Genomic DNA, 13,841 nt, shown 5'->3' with positions numbered 1-13,841 from the left:
TGTTGCCAATTTGTACTTCCCAAGCGCTTAGTACAGTGCTCTGCACACAGTAAGCGCTCAATAAATACGATTGATGATGATGATGGGAATCCTGCATCAACCTTTTCAGTCACAAACGCACTCGTGGATGAACTTCACTGTTAGTGGTGTTTTCTTCAAATACAGAGGACTACTATATATTTATTTATATATTCGATACAAATGTGTAAATCTATCTTTACACATTACATAACATATTCACGTATATTAAAAGCATATATTTAATAAGTGTCTTACTAAAGGCATATTTCATTCATTCATTCTTTCATTCAATTGTATTTATTGAGCGCTTACTGTGTGCGGAGCACTGTACTAAGCGCTTGGGAAGTACAAGTTGGCAACATATAGAGATGGTCCCTACCCAAGAATGGCATTTATTGAGCACTTACTGTGTGCAGAGCACTGTACTAAGCGCTTGGGAAGTACTAGTCGGCAACATATAGAGACAGTCCCTACCCAACAACGGGCTCACAGTCTAGAAGAGGGAGACAGACAACAAAACAAAACATGTAGACAGGTGTCAAAATTGTCAGAATAAAATAGAATGAAGAGGGCTTTGTCAACTAAACTCTCATTTTCTCTTCTCCCACTCCCTTCTGAGGCACCCTACCACTTTGATTTTCACCCTTTATTCACCCCCTTCCTCAGTCCCACAGCACTTATGTACCTCCCCCTAACTGATTGATTGATTTTTATGGTATTTTTTCAGCACTTACTAGATGCCAGGCTCTGTACTAAGCGCTGGGGTAGATACAAGCTAATTGGGTTGGACAAGCAGGGTTGCCTAGTGGATAGAGCATGGGCTTAGAAACTGGAAGAAGCTGGGTTCTAATCCAGGTTCTGTCATTTGTCTGCTGTGTGACCTTGGGTAAGTCACTTCCCTTCTCGGTGTCTCAGTCACCTCACCTTTTAATCCCCATTTTACAGATGAGGTAACTGAGGCCCAGAGAAGTGAAGTGACTTGCCCAGTGTCACACAGCAGAAAAGTGGCAGAGCCGGGATTAGAACCCATGACCTCTGGTTCCCAAGCCCGGGCTCTTTCCACTGAGCCACGCTGCTTCTGGTGTGTCCAACCCAATTTGCTTGTATTCACTCCGGCGCTTAGTACAGTGCCTGGCACATAGTAAGCACTTAGCAAATACCACAATTATTACTATTACCATTATTATTATGTCCCATATGAGGCAACTGAGGCACAGAGAAGTGAAATGATTTGCCCAAGGTCACACAGCAGACACCTGGCAGAGCCTGGATTAGAACCCAGGTCTTTCTCTAGACTGTTAACTCATCGTGGGCAGGGAACGTGTCTTCCAACTCCATTATGTTGTACTCTCCCAAGTACAGTGCTCTGCACACAGTGAGCACTCAATAAATATAATTGATTGATATATATCAATCAATTCCTTCCTTCCTCTCCCCCTCGTCCCCCTCCCCATGCCCCCATCTTACCTCCTTCCCTTCCCCACAGCACCTGTATATATGTATATATGTTTGTACTTATTTATTACTCTATTTATTTATTTATTTATTTTACCTGTACATATCTATTCTATTTATCTTATTTTGTATTTATTGAGCGCTTACTGTGTGCGGAGCACTGTACTAAGCGCTTGGGAAGTACAAGTTGGCAACATATAGAGATGGTCCCTACCCAAGAATGGCATTTATTGAGCACTTACTGTGTGCAGAGCACTGTACACAGTTTGGTTTTGTTCTCTGTCTCCCCCTTTTAGACTGTGAGCCCTCTGTTGGGTAGGGACCGTCTCTATACGTTGCCAACTTGTCCTTCCCAAGCGCTTAGTACAGTGCTCTGCACACAGTAAGCGCTCAATAAATACGATTGATTGATTGATATATAAAATGCAAACGTATTCATTTGTTTTTCAAGCTTCAGATCAACATAATTATCAACAATCCAGAAATATCAAATATCGATCATTCTCATCAGGAACAGCTTGATAGTTAGCATCCCATTTCAGGAGGAAAGTCAACAATATCAATCTTATCCTTCCGTCCGCCGATGGTAAGCGGGGCAACAGAGAGGTCGAGTTTCAGCTCTGATTCCGTTGTCCATCCCCCTTTTCCTGTTCACCTGTCCTTTTCTTGGAGGGTTTCCTCTTTTTGAGGCTCTTGTCACATTCCAGTTTCCTTCCCACCTGACCCCGAAGGCTCCGACTCATTCATTCATTCATTCAATCATATTTATTGAGCGCTTACTGTGTGCAGAGCACTATACTAAGTGCTTGGAAAGTACAAACCCCATTCTTCCAGAGTTCCAGGATTCTCTCTGGCTCCGATGGTAAAAGTCACAACGCGGGAACAAGTGCATAGGCAAGCCACTGATCCTTCATGGTCATTTTCTCTCCACCCTCTCCATCTTCCAAGGGTTGTTTGGTGGCTGAGGGAGAGTTAGAGATGCTAGCTGGTCGATTAAGGAGAAGTAGCGTAGCCTAATGGAAAGAGCCTGGGTCTGGGGTCAGAGGACCTGGGTTCTAATCCTGGTTGTGTTGCTTGTCTGCCTTGTCTCCCGGGGCTAGTCACTTCACTTCTCCTAACCTCAATTTCCTGTCAAATGGGGATTCAATACCTGTCCTCCCTCCTACTTAGAATAAGAGCTTCATGTAGCTCTCCAATAAGAGCCTGGAAAAGCAGCGTGGCTCAGTGGAAAGAGCCCGGGCTTTGGAGTCAGAGGTCATGGGTTCAAATCCCGGCTCCACCAACTGTCAGCCGTGTGACTTTGGGCAACTCACTTAACTTCTCTGTGCCTCAGTTACCTCATCTGTAAAATGGGGATTAAAACTGTGAGCCCCCCCCGTGGGACAACCTGATCGCCTTGTAACCTCCCCAGCGTTTAGAACAGTGCTTTGCACATAGTAAGCGCTTAACAAATACCATCATTATTATTATTATTATTCTTATGTGGGACTGAGACTGGGACCTATCTGATGATCTTGTACCTACCCCAGCGCTTAGTACAGTGTTTGGCACACAGTAAGCACTTAACAAATACCACCATTATCATTATTATTATAATTAGTGTGGGGGTTTGGCATGGTTAATTTAAAAATGATAACTGTGGTATTTGAATACTTACTACATGTCAAGTGCTGGAGGAGAAACAAGATTGTTAGGTCAGACACAGCCCCCGTCCCACATGGGGCTCACAGTCTAAAAGGCAAGGAGAAGAGGGACTGAATCCCCATTTGACAGATGAGGAAAGTGAGGCCCAGAGAAATTAAGTACTTGCCCAATGTCACACAGCAGGCCAGTGACACAGTCAGGGCTAGAACTTGGATGTCCTGATTCCCAGGCCCAGAGTCTTTCCACCAGGTTGTGCTACCTCCTTTTCACCCAAATGTGAGAAACAGGATGGCCTAGTGGATACAGCCCGGGCCTGGGAATCTGAAGGACCTGGGTTCTAATCCCTGCTCCACTGCTTGTCTGCTGTGTGACCTCGGGCAAGTCACTTCACTTCCCTGGGTCTCAGTTACCTCCTCTGTAAAGTGGGGATTAAGACCGTGAGCCCCAACAGGGACGGGGACTGTGTCCAACCTGATTAGCTTGGATCTTTCCCAGCGCTTAGTACAGAGCCTGGCATATAGTAAGCACTTAACGAATACCATTTAAAAGAAAAAAATGAAAAAACCCATGCAGAGTCAATGGTTCAGAGGCCTAGGCGAGCAGAGCCCAACCAAGGTGCTGGTCTGGGCCTCAGTTCCCTCATCTGTTAAATGGGATTAAGACTGTGAGTCCCAAGTGGGTCAGGGACCGAGTTCTTCCCAGGTTGCCTGTATCCACCCCAGCGCTTAGTACAGTGCCTGGCACATGGTAAACACTTGAACACCCCAATTAACTCTGTCTGATCTGATTATCTTGTGTCTCTCCCAGTGCCTAGCATAGTGCTTGCTTTTATGTCTGTCTTCCTAGTGGGCTTCTGTCTTCCTCTAGTGTGTTTTGTACTTCTTAAGTGCTTAGTACAGTGCGTTGCACCCAGTGGGCACTCAATACATGCTGTTGTTCACTATGACAACCCTGAAAGTCAACCATCGGAAGACCCAAAGAGAGGGAAAACTGAAAGGGTATAGCCCACGAGGGATTTTTCGGCCTCCAGGCTTCACAGCCCACGGGGAATTCCTTCCTCCGTGACATCCCGGGTGGGAAGCGGCACCCGGCCCTGATGGATCTTCAGCATCCTTCCTCCTGCTCTTCCAGCTCATTCCCCAACTCCGGGACCGGGAAGATAAGTGGGCGCTGGAGGGTGAATTTTACTTCCGGCATCTGCTTGTTGTTCCCAAACACCTTCTGGCCAACCTTTTTGTTCACGTGGGTCAGGATGGTCAGCAGGTCATTCCCCCTTATGGAAAGAAAGAAGGGAGTCAGAAATTCCCGGGTGGGCGCCGCTACGTTAGAGCCCCCCGACGTCAAGCCCGTGTTCTGACATTCCGAGGAAATCCAAGAAGGGCTTTCCAACACAGGCTGTCGGGTAGGGGCCAGCCCGTCTTTCCGTTCCCCAACACAAGCCGCCTTCCTCTCCCAGAAACAGGGGGTCTCCCTGTTAGAGCGGAAGCATCCCATGGGCTCGTTGAGAGCAGGGAATGTGTCTGTTATATTGTTAGTTCAGTTCTCTACACACGGTAAATGCTCAATAAATTATTTACATATATTAATGTCTGTCTCCCCCTCTAGATCCTAGGCTCGTTGTGGGCAGGGAATGTGTCTGTTTTTTGTTGTACTGTACTCTTCAAAGCGCTCAGTACAGTGCTCTGCACACAGTAAGCGCTCAATAAATCCGGCTGACTGACTGTCTGTACTTTCCAAGCCTGCTTGATATTCATTCTGCCCTCTGCCTCACAACCCTTGTGTCCGTATCGGTAATTTATTTTATTGTCTGGCTCCTCTCTAAACTGGAAGCTCTTTGTGGGCCGGAATTGTGTCTGTCAAATCTTGTGTTGGATTCTTCCAAGCTTAGAACAGTGCTCTATTTATTTATTTATTATTACTCTATTTATTTATTTATTTATTTTACTTGTACATATCTGTTCTATTTATTTTATTTTGCTAATGTGTTTTGTTTTGTTCTCTGTCTCCCCCTTCTAGACTGTGAGCCCACTGTTGGGTAGGGACCGTCTCTATATGTTCATTCATTCATTCATTCAATCGTATTTATTGAGCGCTTACTGTGTGCAGAGCACTGTACTAAGTGCTTGGGAAGTACAAGATGGTTGCCAACTTGTACTTCCCAAGCGCTTAGTACAGTGCTCTGCACACAGTAAGTGCTCAATACAATTGATTGATTGATTGATTGCTCTGCACACAATAAGTGCTCAATAAATACCACTCATTGATGACTATTGACACCCAGAAGGAGGTCAGTACATATCATTACTAAGACTATTGAATGCCCCATACAGTGCCTTTCTATCTTCTGTCTTTTCCCATTACCCCCCAGGTAGGAAACAAAGCAGCACTGTTGAATGAATGGGATGAAAAATCTTTTTTAAAAAGTGATATCCATTAAATACTAAATTGCATGAGTTTGGGGGAGGTTGCCTTGTCTCTCTCGACTGAGGAGAGTCAAGGAAATGGGCTGACCATTGGATAAAGTCTTTTTTTAAATGGTATCTGTTAAGACTTACCATTTGTCACGCGCTGTTGCAAACGCTGGGATAAATAAAAGATAATCAGGGTGGACATGGTCTCTGTCCATTTGTCTCCCAAGCGCTGTTGTAAACGCTGGGATAAATAAAAGATAATCAGGGTGGACACGGTCTCTGTCCGTTTGTCTCCCAAGCGCTTAGTACAGTGCTTTGCACTTAGCAAGCGCTCAATGAATGACTGAATGAATGACTAGGGCTCATGGTCTTAATCCCTATTTTCCAGATGACGTAACTGAGGCCCAGAGAAGTGAAGTGACTGCGCAAGGTCACAGAGTAGATAAGTGGCGGAGGCAGGATTAGAACCCAGGTCCTCTAACTCCCAGGCCCGGGCTCTTTCCACTAGGCCATGCTGCTTCTAGAATTGCCCTACCAGGCTGAGGGACTTGTCCCCTGAAGGTCCTGTGAGAGAACTATAATTTCCATCACAGTGTAAGCCCCTTGAGGGCAGAGATCACGTCTCCTACTTCTGTTCTCTCTCAAGTGCTTAGTACAGGGTTCTGCACACAGTAATTGATTAATGGTATTTATTGAGTGCTGACTGTGAGCGGAGCATTCGTAGTAAGCATTTGGGAGAGTGCAATACAATGAAGTTGGTAGACACAACACCTGTCTACAAGGAGCTTACGGCGCTAGACTGTAAGCTCGCTGTGGGCAGGGAATGGGTCTGTTATATTGTACTCTCCCAAGCCCTCTCTCAAGGATGACACCTGGAGAGTTTCCAGTCCTCTACCAGTCTCGTCTATGGGAGGGAGAGTCGAGCAGAGGCCTACCCACTCCATTCCTAGCTTGGGCAGTGGCTAACGAGTGTCAGGCTATTAAAACTCCCCCGTGCTGGGCAGCAGCGGCACGGTAGAGAGTCGAGGCCGGAGACTCGAGTTTTCTGTGCGGAAGGAAGCGACGGTCAACCACTTCTGGATTTTTCCCAAGAAAACTCCCTGGATCCACCACCAGAATAACGGCAGATGGAGATGGGGCATTCTGGGAGAGCTGTGTCCAAAGAGTCGCTATGGCTCGGAAGCGACTTGGCAGCAAGACTCTCCCAAGTGCTTAGTACAGTGCTCTGCACACAGTACTGACTGACAGACCTAGAGGGTGCTCAATAAATATTATCGGTTGATTGATTCTGTAGTTCGTACTGCGGTTTGTACTATACATTTATTATACTATACATTTACATATATACATTCTTATACTATACATTTATATATGGTTGTACATATTTATTACTCTATTTATTTATTTTACTTGTACATATCTATCCTATTTATTTTATTTTGTTAGTATGTTTGGTTTTGTTCTCTGTCTCCCCCTTTTAGACTGTGAGCCCACTGTTGGGTAGGGACTGTCTCTATATGTTGCCAATTTGGACTTCCCAAGCGCTTAGTACAGTGCTCTGCACATAGTAAGCGCTCAATAAATACGATTGATGATGATGATGATGATGATAAACTTACAAACTACGGTACTTACTATTATTCCACAACCAACCTATCATTTTAACGTGACTTAAGGATTAACTATTCCTTGCCAATTGGGTTGGTATGCCAAAGTGCCCAAACAGTTTATTATGAGTGTAGGGATTTTAGGGGAGAGGAAAACCAAAAGAGCCAGCAGTCCACAGAGCCTGCTTCTCTGATCCCTCATTTATTTTCATGCCCGTCAGCCCCACTAGAATAGAAACTCCTTGAGGCAGGGATTGTGTCCACCAACTCAATTGCATTGTACTCTCCCAAGTGTTTAGTACAGTGCTCTGCACACAGTAAGTGCTCAATAAATGTCACTGATTGATGGTCAGTCAATCATATTTATTGAGCTCTTCCTGTGTGCAGACCACTGAACTAAGCGCGAGTACAATTTTAACAATATAGCAGATGCATTCCCTATCTACAATGTGCTTACAGTCTAGTGGGGGAGACAGACATTAATATAAAATAAATTACAGATGTGGACATAAGTGCTGTGGGGCTGGGAGGGAGACGAATAGAGGGAACAAATCAGGACAACACAGAAGGGAGATGAAGAAAAGCCAAAGAGGGCTTAGTCATGGAAGGCCTCTTGGAGGAGGTGTGCTTTCTCCATTTGGGGAAGTCACCCATTTGGGGAGAGTCACCATTTGGGTCTTGACCACTTCATCATCATCATCATCAATCGTATTTATTGAGCACTTACTGTGTGCAGAGCACTGTACTGAGCGCTCGGGAAGTACAAGTTGGCAACATATAGAGACAGTCCCTACCCAACAGTGGGCTCACAGTCTAAAAGGGGGAGACAGAGAACAAAACCAAACATACTAACAAAATAAAATAAATAGAATAGATATGTACAAGTAAAATAAATAAATAAATAAATAAATAGAGTAACAAATATGTACAAACATATAAACATATATACAGGTGCAGTGGGGAAGGGAAGGAGGTTAGATGGGGGGGATGGAGAGGGGGACGAGGGGGAGAGGAAGGAAGGGGCTCAGTCTGGGAAGGCCTCCTGGAGTAAGTGAGCTCTCAGTAGGGCCTTGAAGGGAGGAAGAGAGCTAGCTTGGCTGTTGTGAGACCTTTGGCAAGTCACTTCACTTCGCTGGGACTCAGTGACCTCATCTGTAAAATGGATATTGCGACTGGGAGCCCTATGTGGGACTGGGACTGTGTCCAACCCGATTTGCTTGTATTCACCCCTGTGTTAGTATAGTGTCTGACACACAGTAAGTGCTTAAACAAATACCACAGTGATTATTATTATTCTCTGGGCCTCAGTTACCTCATCTGTAAAATGGGGATTAGGACTGTGAGCCCTCTGTGGGGCAGGGACTGTACCCACCCGATTTACCTCCTTCCCTTCCCCACAGCACCTGTATATATGTATATATGTTTGTACATACTCCATTCATTTATGTATTTTACTTGTACATATCTATTCTATTCATTTTGTTAATATGTCTTGTCTTGTTGTCCGTCTTCCCCCTTCTAGACTGTGAGCCCACTGTTGTGTAGGGACTGTCTCTATATGTTGCCAGCTTGTACTTCCCAAGCGCTTAGTACAGTGCTCTGCCCACAGTAAGCGCTCAATAAATACGATTGATGGATTGATTCTCCGTCTCCCCCTTTTAGACTGTGAGCCCACTGTTGGGAAGGGACTGTCTCTATATGTTGCCAGCTTGTACTTCCCAAGCGCTTAGTACAGTGCTCTGCCCACAGTAAGCGCTCAATAAATACGATTGATGGATTGATTCTCCGTCTCCCCCCTTTTAGACTGTGAGCCCACTGTTGGGTAGGGACTGCCTCTATATGTTGCCAGCTTGTACTTCCCAAGTGCTTAGTACAGTGCTCTGCACACAGTAAGCGCTCAATAAATACGATTGATTGATTGATTGTATTCTCCCAGCACATAGCCCAGTGCCTGGCACGTAGTAAATGTTTAATCAATCAATCAATCGTATTTATTGAGCGCTTACTGTGTGCAGAGCACTGTTTAACAGATGCCACAATTAGTAGTAGTAGTTAGTGCTTAACTCCTCACTTCTTCACCCTGGGCTCGCTCCGATCCCCAGCCCGAGCCCCGGAACCAGGAGGGAAACTGACCTCGGGCAGAAGGTCTCCAGTGCCCTGCAGAGCGCCTGGATGTACTCGCTGCCGTGACACGGGCGTCGGAAACAGATGAAGTCCTCCACCGTGGCCATGCCCACCAGGAGGTCGGCCCAGTCGGGGATGGAGGGGATGACCACTGCGTCCGACTCCAGCAGGGCGTCATCGTGCCCGCGCAGGGAGAGCCCGCCCTGGCCCTGGCCGCCCTGGCAGGCCTGGACGAAGAAGAGCTTGGGCTTGGCAGCCAGCGTGCGGCAGGCGGAGGAGGTGAAGAGGCCCAGCAGGGCCCTCAGGGGGACGGGCTCCCAGTCCGTGCCCAGGATTTCGCCTTTCTGGCCGTGCGAGAGCAGGCAGCAGATGAAGCAGTCGTGGTCCGTGTGGTCCCTCTCGCTGTAGGCCCGCAGGACGCGGGTGATGGCCTCCCCTTTCAGGTTACTGTGGTGCTCCACCTTAAATTGGAGCCAGCTGAAGACCTTGTCCAGAGCCGCTGGGGACATCGGGGGGGGGGACACCGGAGACAGGGAAAGGAAAACGCAAAACACAAAGTCAAGAAAGAACTCTGCAGCAACAATTAGACAGGGAAGAGCCCAGGTTCTAGTTCTTCCCCCGGCCCCAGCCCACCCCGGCTAACCTCTGAACCTCTGATCCGGCTAACATATAGAGACGGTCCCTACCCAACAGCGGGCTCACAGTCTAGAAGGACCCTATCACTTATACCACCCCACGAGTAGAGCAGCATATTTTGAACTCAGGTCAGATTCCTACCCAGAAACATGGCTTCCAACACCGCTTGGAATGCAGGGAAGGAGGTAGAGAAATTTCTTCTCCATTCTTAATGAAAAACACCTCAGATTTTTACCTACCTACTCCCTGACATCGATTGTATTAATAATGATGATGGTATTTGTTAAGCGCTTACTACGTGCCAAGCACTGATCTAAGCACTGGGGTAGATACAAGGTGAACGGGTTGTCCCACGTGGGGCTCACAGTCTTCATCCCCATTTTACAGATGAGGGAACTGAGGCACAGAGAAGCCAATTGACTTGCCCAAAGTCACACAGCAGACAGGTGGCAGAGCCGGAATTAGAACCCATGACCTCTGACTCCCAAGCCCGGGCTCTTTCCACTGAGCCACGCTGCTTCTCTATTGTATTCTATTCTATTGTATTCTGTTGTACTCTCCTGAACCCTTAGTACAGCACTCTGCACCCAATAAGCACTCAATAAATATGAGTGATTGATTGATATCGAAACGTGATTCTTCCAATTAGAGTCATGGTAAAAGGATATATGAGGTGCCCTGCATATTTTTTTCTTCTTATTTTTAGGATCGTTATTATTCTTTGAATTTGAATGGCAGTTTAATTTTTCCAGAGCACTCTCACGTCACCCAATCAATCAATCGCATTTATTGAGCACTTACTGTGTGCAGAGCACTGTACTAAGCGCTTGGGAAGTACAAGTTGGCAACATATGCCAACACCCATCTCATTTTATCCTCACACTAGTCCTGTGAGGTACGGAGAGGTAGGTTTTCTTATCCCTGTTTTACCAGTGAGGAAACCAAGTCTCAGAGAGGTTGAGTGACTTGCCCAAGGCCACACAGTCAGTTTGAGGCATAGTCAGGAGCAAAACCCAGATCCTGCAACTCCCAAGCCAATGGTCGTTCCACAAGAACACACTAACTGTGGCTTCTGGCAGACCAATAACATTGTTCTAATTCTGCAGACGAAGAAATGATGGTCCTAAAAGGATGAGGATCTTCTGTACCATCATAAGCATGGAAAACAGCATGGCCTAATGGAAAGACCAAGGGCCTGCGAGTCAGAGGACCTGGGTTCTAATCCCAACTCTCCTATTTGTCTGCTGTGTGACTGTGGGCAAGTCACTTCACTTCTCTGGGCCTCAGTTCCTCATCTGGAAAATGGGGATTCAATATCTGTTCTCCCTCCTACTTAAGCTTGGAGCCCTAAATAAAACACGGACTGTGCCTGACCTGATTATCTTGTATCTACCCCAGAGCTTAGAACAGTGCTTGACACATAGTAAACGCTTAATGAATACTATTATTGTTATTAATACAGTATTGAACTCAATAAATACTATTGAGCAAGCACTGACCTGATTATCTTGTATCTACCCCAGAGCTTAGAACAGTGCTTGACACATGGTAAACGCTTAAGGAATACCATTATTGTTATTAATGCAGTATTGAACTCAATCAATACTATTGAGCAAGCACTGATCTGACTATCTTGTATCTACCCCAGAGCTTAGAACAATGCTTGACACATAGTAAATGCTTAACGAATACCATTATTGTTATTATTGTCATTAATACAGTATTGAACTCAATAAATACTATTGAGCAAGCACTGACCTGATTATCTTGTATCTACCCCAGAGCTTAGAACAGTGCTTGACACATAGTAAACGCTTAACGAATACCATTATTGTTATTAATACAGTATTGAACTCAATAAATACTACTGAGCAAGCACTGACCTGATTATCTTGTATCTACCCCAGAGCTTAGAACAGTGCTTGACACATAGTAAACGCTTAATGAATACCATTATTGTTATTATTGTCATTAATACAGTATTGAACTCAATAAATACTATTGAGCAAGCACTGACCTGATTATCTTGTATCTACCCCAGAGCTTAGAACAGTGCTTGACACATAGTAAATGCTTAACGAATACCATTATTGTTATTAATACAGTATTGAACTCAATAAATTCTATTGAGCAAGCACTGTGGCCTAGTGGAAAGAGCATGTACCCAGGAGTCAGAGGCCCTGGGTTCTAATCACAGCTCTGCAACATACCCGTAGGGCAGTCTTAGGCAAGTCACACATATTTCACGTCTCTGGGCTTTTGTTTCATCATATGTAAAATGGGGATAAATACCTGTTCTTCTTCCTACTTACACTGAGAGTCCCATGGGGGACCAGGACTTGGCCCAAGCTGATTTATCGTGTCTTTACCCAGCGCTTAATGCAGTGCTTTGCTCATAATAAGCGCTTCATAAATATGATATCTATTAATTTGCCCAAAGCACCACGACAATGAAAGCACATCATTCCTGTGATATTTGGTTGGGCGGCCAGCAGCGGGTGCATGGCGCTATCCACCTTGCCGAGACTGTGGAAATTATTATTATTATTATTATTATTATTATTGTTGTTGTTGTTGTTACCATCATCGTTAGCATTATCAACATTATTATTTATCATTATTACTGGTGTTTAACAATGCTGTCTCATTCATTCATTCAATCGTATTTATTGAGCGCTTACTGTGTGCAGAGCACTGTACTAAGCGCTTGGGAAGTACAAGTTGGCAACATACAGCGCTTAACAAATACAACTTAAAAAAAGGAGCTTACAGTTTAATGGGGGAGAATGTCCTAGTCAATCAATCAATCAATGGTATTTACTGAGCACTTACTGTGTGCACAGCACTGTAATAAGCACTTGGGCTTATAAAACATAACAGAGTTGGTAGACCCACTTCCTGCTCCCAAGGAGTTTATGGTCTAATGGGGGAGAATGTCCAAAGCAATCCATCAATTAATGGTATTTATTGAGCATTTACTGTGTGCAGAGCACTCTAGTAAGCGCATGCTGTCTCATTCATTCATTCAGTCGTATTTATTGAGCGCTTACTGTGTGCAGAGCACTGTACTAAGCGCTTGGGAAGTACAAGTTGGCAACATACAGCACTTAACAAATACAACTTAAAAAAAGGAGCTTACAGTTTAATGGGGGAGAATGTCTTAATCATCAATCAGTCAATGGTATTTACTGAGCACTTACTGTGTGCACAGCACTGTAATAAGCACTTGGGCTTATAAAACATAACAGAGTTGGTAGACCCACTTCCTGCTCCCAAGGAGTTTATGGTCTAATGGGGGAGAATGTCCAAAGCAATCCATCAATTAATGGTATTTATTGAGCATTTACCGTGTGCAGAGCACTCTAGTAAGCGCTTGAGAAACTACAGTATAACAGAGTTTGTAGGCACGTTCTCTGCCCATAAGAAGCTTCCATTCCAGAGGCTCCTTACAGTCAGAGTCTCCCATCAGCATTTCCAGGCCAGGAGCCATAGAATAATAATAATAACTTTAGTATTTGTTAAGCACTTACTACATTCTGCGTGGTATACTAAGAGTTGGGGTGTATACAAGCAAATCGGGTTGGACACAGTCCCTGTCCCACGTGGGGCTCACAGTCTCAATCCAGCGTGGCTCAGTGGAAAGAGCATGGGCTTGGGAGCCATAGGTCATGGGTTCTAATCCCGGCTCCACCACTTGTCAGCTGTGTGACTTTGGGCAAGTCACTTAACTTCTCTGGGCCTCAGTTACCTCATCTGTAAATTGGGGATGAAGACTGTGAGCCCCACGTGGGACAACCTGGTCACCTTGTATCCCCCCCAGCACTTAGAACAGTGCTTTGCATGTAGAGCAGCAGCGTGGCTCAGTGGAAAGAGCATGGGCTTGGGAGCCATAGGTCATGAGTTCTAATCCCAGCTCCACCACTTGTCAGCTGTGTGACTTTGG

The 13,841-nt window shown here is 45.4% G+C and overlaps 1 protein-coding gene across 1 annotated transcript in view; it reads right to left on the bottom strand.

The window, feature by feature from the left end:
• Positions 1-4,150: 4,150 nt before the first annotated feature.
• Positions 4,151-13,841, bottom strand: part of LOC119930999 (caspase-8-like) — a 30,414-nt gene continuing 20,723 nt past the window's right edge. The window contains exons 7-8 of the mRNA XM_038749839.1: positions 9,272-9,761; positions 4,151-4,393 (exon numbers count right to left, since the gene is read on the bottom strand). Of these exons, the coding sequence (XP_038605767.1) occupies positions 4,225-4,393; positions 9,272-9,761 (659 nt within the window). The 3' untranslated portion in view covers positions 4,151-4,224. The remainder of the gene's footprint in view (positions 4,394-9,271; positions 9,762-13,841) is intronic.

The sequence above is a fragment of the Tachyglossus aculeatus genome, chromosome 7 (assembly GCF_015852505.1).
Source record: "Tachyglossus aculeatus isolate mTacAcu1 chromosome 7, mTacAcu1.pri, whole genome shotgun sequence".
Classification (NCBI taxonomy): Eukaryota; Metazoa; Chordata; class Mammalia; order Monotremata; family Tachyglossidae; genus Tachyglossus; species Tachyglossus aculeatus.
Note: the sequence above shows the minus strand (reverse complement) of the source record. Positions and strands in the feature narration are given on the sequence as shown.